Raw genomic sequence first — 14994 nt, 5'->3', positions numbered from 1 at the left:
AGAGGCAGGCTCCTTAAAGTACTGGATACTTGGCTTCAGACATTTTTCATTTTCATTTAAACTAATTTTTAAAACCACTTAATTTTAATAAAAATGGGTTTATTATGTACAACTTTGTAAATGATAATAAGGTTGTAGATTGCTTGTTCAAACTAACATGGTTAATTACATAGTTCTCTGGCTTCACAAGCATCGTTAACCACAATCAAAAAAAAATACAGTCCTACTTCTGCTTATTTTTCCTGGACGTTTTGCCCATGTGATGTTTTCGGGTTAGCGCCCCTCCCTTCACTTTGGTAAGCTGTTATTCACAACCCCATCTGAATTCGTCCGGATGGTGTTGGGCTCTCAGTTAGCCTGTGTTGATGTGTTCAACGCAGAGGCAGACAGCTGATGATGAGCCTCCTGGGTGTATTTAAAGACCTGGGAAAGCGGAAGTCTGGCCCGCTGTGTGATACCAGCTGAGAACCTCCAGCTAGCACAGAGCTGAACAGCGTCTAGCATTAGCCAACGGGAGTGCTGCGATTTGACCAATTCATACACACAGCGAAACATGAAACGAGGAGGAGATGCGAATATACTAGGGCGATAATGCCTGTCGCCGTAAAACACTGATAGAGAAGACCACACGGGGGTGAGTAGACCTTTTTAGTCTTTATTTTGACAGCAGCCGACAGCTAGCGGCTCACTGTAGCTGCTGACAGCTGGCAGCTAGCAGACAAAACAGCTGTGACGGGCACCGACTGGCCGCGTTTATTTACTGGACAATGAAATCAGGCAGCAAATTGATAGTGACAACAAAATGGACGTGGATAGCCGGTGCTTATGTCCTAAATATGTAAACCTGCAGCACTGCTATACACAGGGCAATTTGTGCCGCAACGCAGTTGTAGCACATTATGATATAGACATGACACAACCCTCTCAGATCCAGATGATAGTCTGGATCAAAGCTGTAACATCTGGCTGCCGCGGCAATGTTAGCTGCATTGAGTCGGAATGAAAAGGAAAATTACTTTGTCAGCAGGGTAGTTTTTTTTTAAAGGCATAATGTAGCAATATGTATGTCCATGACTATTTTTCGAAAGGTTACAGTTACATACAGTGTAATTGAATGTAAGTTTCTCATCTGAAGATTTGATTTGAAAATGCATTAGTCTGTGTGTCTATATGCATCACTAGGTTTAAAAGACTTGTCTGAGTTTTGGGCCTACCCTTTTTGTTTTTTTGGGGTCAGGGATTGTTCCTCTTAATCGTGCCTCCATGGAGGGATACTGTAACTGTTTTCCATTAATTTAAATGGGGTTAAAATTTCATCTGAAAAATTCAGTTTCAGGCCTTCAGGCTTTATCCCCTGGATAACCAGTCTCACAAAGCTTTTTTATATATTTTTTTATTGTCTGGCTCTGTTAAGTCTGGCTTTAACAGCCATGGCGTGGTTAAGAGCACCATAGCTAATAGCAGACAAGTTTAAACTGTCAACCATTTGGATATTGGATCACTGCAGTGGCAAAAACTAATATTCAGCAATGTAAATGTTATAGAAAAGAAACATATAATTATAATACAAAGAAATGTTACGACACTCAAATTACTGCGGCTCTGTTTTAGTTTTAGATCAAATGTTTTTTCTCCAAAACCTGTATTTATCATTATAGAGTGTAAATTGTTGTATTTATTATTTATAAGAAGATAGAATAAAGACACGATACCCCATAAATTATCGCAAGAATTTCTGCACCATCTGCCATGTTAAACCTCCTGTTTAAAAACAACACAACAACATCAGTGTTGAGCACAAAGGATCATATAAGGACTGGATTAATGGAGTAATGCAGCGACATGTACAGCTACATTTGGAGAGCCAGGCCTTATGTGAACAGCAACAACAACCCAGTATTTACCCCTGACCAATACACAAGTATGAGTGGCATTTTAAAGAAAAACTTGAAATGCCTACACATGTATCAGACACAAGCTTTTTTGGAAATTGTTGCTCATGTTATTACTCTTACTGTATCTATTGTCTCATCACAATAAAAACATTACACTTAGAAATATCCATTTATCCATTTCGACAGCAACACATAAACTACAGGCTGTAGCAAATTCAGCTGTGTCTTTAGCTACCTTATCTTTAGTGAGGGGTTATCTGAGGGGAGACAGCTGTTTATCAGTCTGCTGCACATCACACTCGCTGCCACAGACGATCAAACTTGCTTTTACAATGGATTAGCAGATGCTTTGGGCAAATTGGCCCATCTCCAAACAGACAGCTTTCTTTTAAATGACAAAATGTCTGTGTAGATAATGTTAGTTATTCTCACATGGCAGGAAATCATTGGTCCATGAAGCACACTTCAAGATGAACTCTGTCATAACATATAGCTAAGTGTACCTAGAACTAGGCTGTCTTGGCCTAATTGTAATTCAGAAAAATCATGATATTGTCACAATACTGTTGATAATATACTTGACTGACTGTTGTTGCTTTGGTACGGTTTATATGATATGTATATATGACATACAATATCTTGTCTCATTTCACTATTTTGAGTTTACATCTAACTGCTGTATCTTTACTCTGTTTATATTTTGCTTTTGAGGCAGCTTACTTTAGCTTCTGAATGATTTTAGAATGTATTGGGATACGTTAGTACTTCAAATTACTGAAAGTGAAAGTACTCATGTGGAAATGCCCATTTCATTTCATTTCAATATATTTTATGTTATTGGATTAAAATTATTGATTCATCAGTGTCTAAGGATTGCTTTGATGTTGTAGCTGGTAAAGGCTAATTTTAAAATGCTGCTGGGTAGTTTTAGCTACAATAATGCATAATAATTTATTTGTTGATTTATATTTTCGTTAATAATCTGAATCTATTTATAGTTGTAAAATAAATGTAGTACAATATATTGAGTACAAAGTAGTATAAAATGGAAATACTCAAGCCCATGTACCTCAAAATTCTACTTCATTACACTACTTGAGTAAACGCACTTTTTTCCAGCACTGATATTGTTTATGTGAAAAAGCCATTAACTCTCAGTCCTTCTCTCTTCCTCTGTTTGTAGAAACTACACTTCCCCAACGCGTGGAAGAGCAGAGTTCGTGCTTCCTGATCCCTCCTTCATCCCTATATTCTGAGCCTTCACACCCTCACCGCCATCTCTACAGCCAGCGTCTGGACACTGTAACCATGACGACAGGCGGGTGTTGCCACCTGCCTGGCTCTCTGTGTGACTGCGCCAGTAGCACGGGTCTATGGAAGAGTGTGGAGGAGGCAAGTGGTGACGGGTGCCAGGCGCTCTATGTCACCCAGGTCACAGCCATAGATGGGCGTTTGCTGTCCTCTGTGCTCAAACCCATGGGCACACAAAGGTGAGGCTGATTTACGCCTACCTGTCCTTTTGGGACAGATGTTTGAATTTTAACAGTCCTGTGCAGTTAACATGAACAGAAATGTCCTGGACAAGCAGCTCACAGAGGCATAACTGCCTCTTGATTCATGATGTAGGCCTTTTTACAGCGCACATTTTGACTCGTAGTAGAAAAGCACAGGAATTACTAATGATAGTAACAATGGCATTTGTTTTCCTCTTCTATTCTAGTGTTTTTAATCTAATCCAAATCCTATTTATTCTCAAAGGCATTGTATTGATGCTTCTTTGCCCTGATTCTGATTTGTTCTTATTTCTTGACCAATTTTTACTCACTGTTACTATTGTTAGTATGGCGCGTTTATTTATTGAAATGCTTTTATCGTCTTTCTGTAACTGTGAAGGACATTGTGTCTCTGGTTTTGAAAAGTGATGTATAAATATAATGTTTTACTTACTTGCTATTCAAGCGTCTCAGTGTGACAACGAGCCAACATGCTGGACCCTGAAACTGAAGCAGCTAAACGGAAATCAGGCATCATTGTTAATTTTATTATTCACACCGGTGCTTTCCCCACTGTGATACATCAAAATGTGTTCTGTGAAAAAGGCGTGCTGTTCGAGGTTCTCCTTGTAGGTATTTATCTTAACTATTTATACCCTGTAGGCTTCTTAATTTTTTCTAAATCTTGTAAGGTTTGTTACGTTACATATTATATAATTATTTATTGAATCGCATTTAGGATATTATGGTTATTTTTCAGATTATAGCCTCATTTTGAGGTTAATCTCGGATTTGTTGGAACGTATTACTCATGTATACATTTTTATGTAATTATTATATATGTATCAGGGGGAAGAAAGTAACATTTTACTTTAAGCCTTTTCAAATGTTTAATAAATGGTTTATACACTATTATGTAGTCCTAAGCAGATGGAAGTGTTTATAAATGTATTTGATCACTACTGTACCTCCTTCTGTCAGCACCCATAAGTGAAGGTGTTTAAACGGATAACGAATGACAATTTAGTAAAACACAGGTGTAGCAATGTAAAATACGTCTTCATAGGAGATGTTACAATTGGTGACAAATATTCTACATTGATAAACACTTTAAATGTGCTCATAACTTCATTTTAGTGTGTTATAAGCCATTTTTTAAATGTTTATTCACTGCTTAAAAGTTATAAATATGGGGGACTTAAAAGTGTTACCAAAATATATAGTATATATATGTGTGTTTATGGTAGCCTCCCTATTCATCCTCTGATCTTTTTGTGTATTTCATCCATTTTTGAGGTTTCTGTATATAATATATTTTTAATTGAATACGCAATACATGAATTTCCCCTAGGGGATAAATAAATTATCTTTCTATGTATCTATCAATCAATCAATATTGTAATTAGTAATGAGATTATCCCCTAGTTTCACTACACAATCATATATTTGGAGCTTGTGATCATGTGATTCTGGTTCCCTATACTGATTAATGCTGGGATTTCCTCTCTCAGAAAATTCTCAAGTAAATATCTGTTAACTTTGAACTGGTGTAGAGTTGAGTGTCTTTGCTGTGTGGCAATTCCCTTCAGCATTTTAGTAATTTTTTTTCATTTTGTCACAGTGATGGTCCCATCTGTCGTATTTGCCATGAAGGAGGCAACAGTGAGGGTCTCCTGTCCCCTTGTGACTGCACAGGCACCCTGGGCGCAGTGCACAAGAGCTGCTTGGAGAAGTGGCTGTCATCTTCCAACACCAGCTACTGTGAGCTCTGCCACACAGAGTTCAGCATTGAGCGCCGACCAAGGCCTCTCACAGAGGTAACAAAGGTCAATGCCCTTTGCCTTGTCTGCATCAATCTTTCTTCTTGCCCTTGTTATTCTCATTGGCAGGGCTTCATTGTGTGAATGATTGTGCATGTGTAAATGTAAAGAGGCTTTTCTTTTTTTTAACATCTCTACTTCCTGCTTGCTTGCCGTTTCATCATAGTGAGTCTTTTCTTTTCTTGAATGACTTAAGATCTGTTTTTCCCCTTTCTTTCCCCTTTCTCTCTATTGCCTTTCTTTCACTTCCCACAGTGGCTGCGGGACCCTGGCCCTCGTAATGAGAAGAGGACGCTGTTCTGTGACATGGTGTGCTTCCTGTTCATTACGCCCCTAGCAGCCATTTCAGGCTGGCTGTGCCTGAGGGGCGCTCAGGACCACCTTCAACTGGGGAGCTGGCTGCAGGCCGTGGGCCTCATAGCCCTCACCATCGCCCTCTTCACCATCTATGTTCTCTGGACCCTGGTAAAAAATAAATTCACATACATCAGGCTGTGGCTTTACTGTAATGCAGCCCTTTTTAAAGTACAATGAAGTAATTCATGCTATATCATCCTCCTCTCCTACCTGGTTGTCTCTGCAGGTATCTTTCCGCTACCACTGTCAGCTGTACTCTGAGTGGAGAAGAACTAACCAGAAAGTACGTCTGCTCATTCCTGAAGCCAAGGAGTCTAACTCTTCCCAGCATTCTTTGCTCTCTACGAAACTGATGAAGAAGCCTGCCAATGAGAGTATAGTATGAGACCAAATGATGGTGATGAACAGTGTCTTTTCTGTGTGGGGCTGATTCTCAGTGCATCATGCCAGCCAGCAAGACTTTAAAGAAGCACTTGTGGGCTTTTTTTTGTTGCTTATTTCCATTTTTTTCTTTGCCCCATCAGTACTTTTTTTTTCACATTGCATTTTTTTTTTAAATGTGTCCTTGTGTGGGTGCAAAACTGAGCACATTTCAATGGAGTCTGTCTGTTGTCGCGCTCGGTGTTGACCAAGCTTATGCAAAGGCACTGAAGAATGGACCAGCACATGAAAGTGAGGAGAGACATTTACAGAGACAAGGACACAGTCTCATCATCTACGATGTGACGATAACAACAGCTTACAGTGAAAGTGAAGTAAGGGATGGACCAAACTTACTTGTTTAGTGGACACAGATGACTGCAGAGTAGCACGTTGATTCATTGTTGTGCTGCACTGATGAAAGTGTGTATTCTGCTAGATACATGTCATATCTGGGCATGCACTTACCTTCTTTGGCCTTGTATTCTCTGCACAGCATTGACCATTTGGGAGCTATTTCAAGCACTTAAAGCATAGCTCTTTGATTATTTACATTTTACAATCCAGACGCCAGTACGCTGTCTGAGATCAGTCTTTTTAAGTTTAGCACAAGCCTGCTGGACGTCTTTCAGTGTTTTTTCTGCACCTGTTTTTACATCTCATCTGAGAACGGATGCCAGCGTAACATTAGTAAAACCAGAGATTGTGCAATATAACACTGTGGACATGGAAGTCATCACAGTACATGAAGAGACCTCTAACAACATGCACAGTCATGCATGCAACCACTGTCAGTAATTTTGGGGGATTTTCTTTTTACTGTTAAGTGTATTGTAAAATCATTTTTTAAACCACTAAAGAATGAACAGATTTACTATTCCTACTGAAGTAGGGTTTAACAGTGTCCTCATAGAGGTTCTTGTATTATCAGCACTTAACAAGTAGGTCTTTATATTTATATAGATCGATAGGAAACATCAAAATGGCTTTTAGAGGAACATTTCCATAAGTGTTGTTCGGTGGCTGATACCATGTACTTAAACATCCTTTTTAATGGCCTGTTGAAGTACTTAATTAGTAGCCATTTCTTTTGTTTTTTGTTGTTTTTTTTTTTTAAAGCAATACACATTGCTATATGTGTGTAGTTTCCATGGTCACAACAATCAGGGATATACAAACTTCTTGCCAGCTTGTATCATTCAAGTCATCGTTAAACATAGTTTCTCAGGAGGGGATGTTTAGTTACTGCCAGGCTAACAAAAATGTAACCCGCCAAAAATGACTTTCATGGTGGATACATTATGCAAGCACCGCTAAGGCCAAATCTGACTTTAGCTTTGTTTTGTATTTTCTTTCAAGCAGGCCACGTGCTCTTCTAGGTCCATTTGATGAATGTCGTCTTTTTCGGTGCCAACTTTCCCTCGTTACGTTGTGATGTTATCAGCTTTGTTAGCAGTTTGGGAGAGAAGAGAGAATTCACTTCTCTCTGTTGTAAATAGTTGGGTGCAGTTTGTACTCAAGTCGCTTATAGTGGCTGTTAATCGACCAGTCAGAGATGATCTTCTCTGATTAAAGAGGCAGAAAAACACAGACCACGGAGTCTGTCTGGTTTCCAGACTTCATGTCACTTTTGAACATGGTTTATTGCTTCATTCCATTTAATTTGGGTTATGAGGAAACGGTTAATTGCCTCTTGAACACACGGTGGGTTATCCACAGAGTGAGAAGGATGAAAATAAAAACCTCAGCAACGCTTGTTATACTGAGAACAATGTTAACACCAACATAATTCAGTCTATGGCCCTGATGAAGGCTCAGACTCAAACACACTGGCTTTAAAAATACAACACCATTATCCTTTCAGAGGTCATGCAGGTGATAAACCCAGAGTTCAGTATTGTTGGTATTATTATAAGTGTGCAATTTAAAATACCTGAGGTGTACTGCACAAGTGGCATTGGGAGCAAGGGAGCAACCTTTTAATCAGCTGATGAAAAAATTAATTTTATTACTACAAACTCAATTTTAATTAAAAAAAAAAAATCATTTGCTTCCGAGTTTTGTTCTTGAAATTTATAGCTTTGTCACTTTATTTTACTTTTTATTTTGATTGTCATACTTTGATCATGGTTTGTTCTTCCCATTTCTATACTTCCACTTTTTATTTATTCTCTACAAGATGGATCCATTTTGTAGATGCAAAAGCCTAAAAGTCTGTATTTTATTCTCAGTTGTGTTGATAATACCTTTTTATTTAAAATATAGACGGGAGACAAATTAAAGGAAAAACCATCATAAAGTTTCTTAGTGAGGTGTTGTCAGTCCAAAATCTCCCATTGGTGTTCAGCTGGGTTGAGATCTGGTGACTGTGAAGGCCACAGCATCTGACTCGCATCATTTTCATACTCATCAAACCATTCAGTGATCATTCATCCCCTTTGGATGGGGCCATTGTCATCCTGGAGGAGACTATGCATTTTTCAGGTTTTTCCTTTTAACTAGTCACTCATCTGTAGTTACTTAATAACAATCAGGCTTGAACAATATTTTACTTAAACTGGTGTGTAGTGTGGTGAAGTCACAAACAGACAGATGTGCTCTCAAGCATCACCTCCATGTCACAAACGAAATGTGTAAAGAGGAGGAGAGCCAGACCGTTTCAATCACCTTTTTCTTTTTTTTCTTGACTGTCAGTAAACATAAACAGGTTTCTTTTTCATCATCCACTGCGTTGATTGCCATACTTGAGAAACCTTGTGATCGGAAATTACATTAGAAGTTTAGTGGCTGCTTGTGGCTGTTGTGCAACATTAGCAACAGGAACAGGGTGCAGCTCAGTAGAGTTGTTTGGTGGGAAATTGACACCACATCTGTTTGACAGTGTAGAATTTCCAGTGACCGGTGTCTGTTGAGTTATTTCCTAGCCCTGGCCTCCTGTCTACACTAACATTACACTTTGGAACATTTATCTCACGGTGGGTTGTCCCACATACCGCCCCTGTTAATCGTTTGTTTGTTATTTTTTACTGATCTAAGAACAAAGGATTATATCCTGCAATACTTCGATGCACCCGGGGGCTCATCTGCCTTACAAGCTTATGAGTCATTTGATCATCTGTGTGTTTACTGTTCGTCATGAACAAGGCTTTACTCGAGTATTAGGATCTATCGGTGCACTGATTTGAAGCAATGTAAAGAGGTGCAGTAATTCCAAAATTGCTTGAAAACAAGAAACAGCTGAATTTCTAAGTTAATGTATTTTGATAGTTTGTATTGTATTGGAAGTATATACAACTTTGCCCACGAATTATGCAACACTGCTCCTTCTTTAGCTACCTGCCTATCCATGCCAGTTATCAGAGCTACATGAAACAGATCGTGTTTCATGAGACATCTACCATAATGTAATAATTACTTTATACATATTCCACAATTCAAACCAAGAAATGGATTTTAAATCATTGTTTTCTTTGTTTATTTCACAAATGAACATGTAGATGTTACTTATGTTGTGTTATGTTAAATAACATTTTTGTAATCTTTTAATTCTACATGTCTTCTTTGGACATGTAGGGTATGTTAATATGTGTCATTTGTTGCAATTCTTCAAGTATTCACATTTTAAATACTATGTGTATGGTGTGCTGTGGGAAAAAAAAAAAGAAAGATGTTGTCACCAAAATCCTGGTACCTGCAATCAGCCAAGAATCGTTTGCAAAGCAAATAAAAAAAAAAAAAATGTTGACAAATTATGACTGAACATTAATTCAGTTGATTTGTTTTGTTTAGATAGCTTCACCATTACAGTGTAGATGATTTGATTCGTATAATATAGCTGTTTACAGATCATCCTCTTAGCCCAGTGAGGATGAGACGTCATTACTGTAAGTCTGTTTTTGACCACGGCTCTTTGTAGCTCTTAATCCTGATGAAAAATAACCGCTGGTGTCAAGTTTTTGCCACTGTATCTCTGGAGAGTCACAGTCTCCTCGTCCTATTCACTGCATTTGGCAAATGTAAGCAGCTTACTTAGAAAAACATTATTAATGTCAGTCTCTGCCCTCCAGGAAGGAGGCAGACCCACTGAAAACAAAAAAACAAACAAAAAAAACACTAAAAATGCTGGGATGCTTCCAGTGGGTCTTGATTGGATTGGTGATTCGAATGAGGACAGGTTCAGCCTGTCTACTTAGCTATTGTGCTTACACTTGTAAACCTTTTGTGTACTGCACCATAACCTTGAAATTAGTGCCATGGCTCGGGAATTACTCAATCATGTTTCAGATTTAATCACATTTACAATTTCCTTTTTTTCTTTATTTGGCAGTTATCTAGACAACTCGTCTCTTTTTTACTTCTTAACCGAAATGCTCACCCCAACTTCACAGTAGTGGAAAAAGTACTGAGCTTTTTTTACTTAAAGTAGCAATAACACAGTATGACAATACTATAAATAAGAACACTGCATTCAAAATCTTATGTTAAGTAAAAATATATAACTATTATGAGCTAAAGGTTCTTAAAAAATCAAAAGTATTCGGTATACTGAATAGCCTAATTCGAAGTATTATATTTGTAATGTTAATTATTTGATTATCATTACTGATGCATGAACATGTAAGCGGCATTTTATTCCTGTCAAGGTTGAGCCAACTTTTCCAACTTTATATGGTAATGGTCTGGTTACTCTAACACTGCAGTATACTCTATAAATTCACCATGTTTTACATGTAAAATCTTAATTTAAAAAGTATCTATAGATGTAAAATAACTGTAGCACAGTAAAAAGTACAATGCTTACCTCTGACATGTAGTGCAGTATGGATAATGAGTACCAAGAAATTGAGGTACTCAATTATGGTCCAAGTACCTCAAATGGAGAATATATTAATACAACACACAACTTTTGACAAGAATTTTATTGTAAATTTTTACAGTTCTTAAACTGAAAGTAAAACAATGACAACTTAAGCCAAATATTCTTCAATAAATACCTAATGAGGATATTTTTGGCATAACTTAACTGATGTAAGAAGAATGTAAGAACCACACTGTCAAAAGGCATAATACTGCTTCACTGGGTTGGAGTAACTGCCTGTAGTTAATTTAAGCAGCACCATCTAGTGGTAACCGTTGAAATGTATGTCACAACCTCCCTGTGCATGACAGCGTTTCAGTAGAGTTCAAACAACTTCATAGGCTTCATTATGACAGCGACAGCTGCCTCGTTCCTGCATTGCAGGAACCTTCACATTGACTCCATGAACAACTCGACTAACCAAGTGACATAAAGGCTTCTTGTTTTCATTCATGGCAGAAGAGAAGAGCACGAGTGAGTTCAAAGGTATTATATAAAACAGCATGAAAGGTAGAAAGAAAAAGTATAGAGTGAAGGAGGAGTTGGCCGTGAGCAGTGCTACGGGAATAGAAAGTGCACAGGTGATGTGATGTCAAGGTGGATGTGGAGGAGAGGATGAGTGTCATGGGGTTGAGTGTCACAGGCTCTGGCAGCACTGGAGTTTGTTGCCCTTCTGCCCGTCAGTGGTTGGTGGGACACTTATGTCCACTACATTGTTGCCTGGAGACTCATCGTGTGCAGATCTGTCTGCTATCTGCTTCTGTGACACAATGCGGTAGATTTCTGCAGAGGGAAATCCAAGAAGAAAAAAAAAAAAGAATATTATGATGCATTTCATTTGTTTAAACTCCTTAAAACGTATATGTGCAGATGTGCAGCTGTCACATTAGAAGGGGAAATAGAATTGTGCAGCGAAATGGCTAAACAATCTAACTGTACAACTTAAATGTATCATGGTCATATCCATCATTGTACTGAATATTTTTTCATGCACTGGGTCTTGCTTTTCTTACCTGTTAAAATGTTCTTAAAGGCTTCTTCTACATTTGTGGAGTCCAACGCTGATGTCTCAATAAATGAGAGAGTGTTCTTTTCTAAAGTGGGAAGAGAAGAAAGGTACATTTTAAACATGTACAAAGTGGCTTCCCTTGTTTGTATTACTGCAGCGCTTGGTTTTATTTACCTGCAAAGGCTCGAGCCTCATCAGTGGGCACTGCCCTGAGGTGGCGGAGGTCGCTCTTGTTTCCAACAAGCATGATGACAATGTTGTTGTCAGCGTGGTCCCTCAGCTCCTTCAGCCAGCGTTCAACGTTCTCATACGTCAGGTGCTTGGCGATGTCGTAAACCAGGAGGGCCCCCACTGCACCTCGGTAATACCTGGTTACCGGATAAAACAAGACGAGTACATCAACTCTATTGTTGTTTTTCCCTGCACAATATACACTTCTATAAACCCTTAAAAAACACAAACTCACGCTGAAGTGATTGCTCTGTAGCGTTCCTGTCCAGCTGTGTCCCATATTTGAGCCTTTATCGTCTTGCCGTCCACCTGGATGCTGCGGGTGGCAAACTCCACACCGATGGTGCTCTTGCTCTCCAGGTTGAACTCATTTCTTGTGAAACGGGACAGCAGGTTACTCTTCCCCACTCCAGAGTCTCCGATTAGTACAACTAAAGCGAAAAACAAAAACTGAAATTTAAACTCTTACCAGGCAAGGATTCAAGGAAAATATGGCTTTCACATTTCAATCATTCCAGCAGTTATTTTGTGATTATTTGTGGCAACTTTTTACTCCTCCCATGTTCACTTCCATTTGCCTCATCCATTGCTACTGCAGCTGGTTATTTTCCTCTTTTTAAAATTTATTTTTAAGTGCACAGTAACTGACATCAACATACCACATTTATTTAACTGGATGATTTTCAACTGCAGTATTACAAACACTGATGCTGTCAATTACACAAAATGTATCAAACAATTAATTATAGGATTCACTGCAGTCAGGTTACCATTCAGTCATTACCTCCTCAGTCAAAGTGAAAGCGCAGACTTGTTCTGACTTTGTCCTGTTGGGAGTAGTGCCTGCTCTCTGGGAAATCTGACTCAACAGTTTCTCAAGGCCTCTTGTTCCTGTGTCGTTGTTACGAGTCATCACTACCCTCCAATCAATTTCCAGCAGCCACACTAGACCAAAGCCTCTTTTTTCTACTGTACTCTACTAGACAGATGTGACAAAGCTTATGTCTCTGTTTCTTCTTCCATAAATTCCCCAAGTATTAAAATCCCTGCATCCAAATTTCAGTCGATGCTTTGCAATGAAATGACAGTTGGTTTGAAGTACAGCAAAATAATCTTAATTATAGTGCTTAATGTAACTAAAGCTTGCTTTTATATCAGTATTAAGTAGAACTCCATCTTTTCTGATTTAAGACATCAGAGCAATAAAACTTAGTTAGACCCCATCATGTGATTTCTGAGTGCTTCAACATAGTGACACAATAACAAGCTGATTCTTATTCAGCAAAGTCAGCAGCATGTTATCAGGAAACTGAACTCCAAGGTGTAAAAGGACCATGTGAATAATGACTCAGTGATCCAGTACGTACATTAAAATTGATTGGTTTGGCCATCAGAAACAAAATAGTACTTTTCCTAATGAGAAAGTGGTCGCACACCTTTGGAGCCCACTGTGCCTGTGCTGTCTGCTCCTCAGTCCTTACATATAGAGCGAGTTTTCTCCCTCAAGGGACAGACCGCTGAGTGGCAACTTTACCACAAAGGGAACTCCTGTTTCCTTTTTCCATCAAATTTAACTGATTTCATGGGAGCGGCTTCAGAAAGTAAATCAATTTTAGTGCTATTTGGATGGTTACGGTTTAAGTATGGTTATAGCAAGGTAAGGACACGGTAACATCTCGTCGATGACAGAAAAGTTGAATTTACTTATTGCAAAAGTAATAGCTCCACCCGTTAGATTAGCTACTAGCCTGCAGGGCTACCTCGCCATACGCCCTCCTCTCTGTAAAATCTATGTAGCGAAACACATGGTTTGCAACAAACTTTGACACAAATAAAAGCGGCAATAGGCCCTAAGGTAAACATAAATATGGTGTTATTTAGAAAGAATGAGCCTAAAAAGTTGCCCAGGCTAAGAAAATAGTTGGGCTAGCTACAGTTAGCTGCCACCAGCTGATATTAACCTGACCACTGACGTTAACGCAGCTAACATTAGCATGCTAGCCTGAGCTTAACCAGTTTCCCTGCTGGATATCATCAAACAAGGTTATTCACAAGTCAGTTTCTCCTCGGCTTACCTTTGAACAAGAAATCATATTCGTCGTCTCTGTTCCCCATTGTTAGATACAATCACCTCTCCGAGACTGCGGCGCTGACGGAAAATACTACCCCTGCTCTGACCAGGGAGATGTGCTAAGATGACAGGAGACAATGCGCATATTGCGCAGGAAGAGCAGAGTCGCTGAGAGACGCAGTTACGGTAACACTACACTGTCACGTGATAGCGGTGCGTATCTTCAGGTACAGCAAGTTAAAGCGTAATAATGTGACAGATCCCCGCCATTATGACTTGTTCTCTGTAGAAATGTAATAACCTGACATCCTAGGCCCCAAAGCTGTCATATCTATAAAACTGTATGATAAGAGACATTGATTATTGATGAATTGCTGATTATTTGGCCTTTAAAATGGAAAATGAAACGTTTTTAGTTGCTTTTCATTATCCCACATAATATCCTGCCCAAGACTGCAGCTGAACACAGTTAAAGGTTTCTATTTCAATAAATTATTATTTTATTATTCTGTCAGAGTTCACTCTTGACCTTGGAAACAGTGGTAGCTTGACAAAACAATCCAAACTCAGGCTCCACTTATTCGCTTTCACGTGGTCTTTATAGTGGTAACAAATAAATAAGTAATCCATAGTATTGGCATTAATAATGATCAGCTACTATTTCCAAGGTCTAGAATGAAGTTTTACATTTAACTTGAGCAAACCCCATCCAATGATGAAGACTTTGTGTTATGGTTGAAATCACAAGAAACAGCTGCCAGGTGGATCTTCAGTTAGAACTGTTTTGCAAAACTTTGTTTCTATTGTTTTATGGTTTATGAAAAATTAAAACTACTGTTA

At 38.7% G+C, this 14994-nt stretch overlaps 2 protein-coding genes across 3 annotated transcripts; one reads left to right on the top strand and one right to left on the bottom strand.

The window, feature by feature from the left end:
- The first annotated feature begins 243 nt into the window (after nt 1–243).
- marchf2 (membrane-associated ring finger (C3HC4) 2) lies at nt 244–9737 on the top strand. 2 transcript variants are annotated; one of them, XM_056377800.1, is made up of 5 exons: nt 244–634; nt 3079–3385; nt 5010–5214; nt 5464–5673; nt 5792–9737. In XM_056377800.1, exons 2-5 carry the CDS (start codon nt 3204–3206, stop codon nt 5948–5950), a joined length of 756 nt encoding a protein of 251 aa, XP_056233775.1. In that variant the 5' UTR covers nt 244–634; nt 3079–3203; the 3' UTR covers nt 5951–9737. The 2 variants fall into 2 exon arrangements, with proteins under 2 accessions (XP_056233775.1, XP_056233776.1); XM_056377801.1 differs by having other exon boundaries at nt 249–634; nt 5010–5205.
- Nucleotides 9738–10886: 1149 nt separating this feature from the next.
- Nucleotides 10887–14317, bottom strand: LOC130170497 (ras-related protein Rab-11B). Its single transcript, XM_056377802.1, has 5 exons — nt 14159–14317; nt 12319–12514; nt 12027–12220; nt 11857–11937; nt 10887–11626 (listed from the first exon to the last, which is right to left on the bottom strand). Exons 1-5 carry the CDS (start codon nt 14196–14198, stop codon nt 11481–11483), a joined length of 657 nt encoding a protein of 218 aa, XP_056233777.1. The 5' UTR covers nt 14199–14317; the 3' UTR covers nt 10887–11480.
- Nucleotides 14318–14994: the final 677 nt, after the last annotated feature.

This window comes from Seriola aureovittata, chromosome 6 (assembly GCF_021018895.1).
Source record: "Seriola aureovittata isolate HTS-2021-v1 ecotype China chromosome 6, ASM2101889v1, whole genome shotgun sequence".
Taxonomy (NCBI): Eukaryota; Metazoa; Chordata; class Actinopteri; order Carangiformes; family Carangidae; genus Seriola; species Seriola aureovittata.
This window is presented reverse-complemented; position numbering and strand designations above follow the sequence as displayed.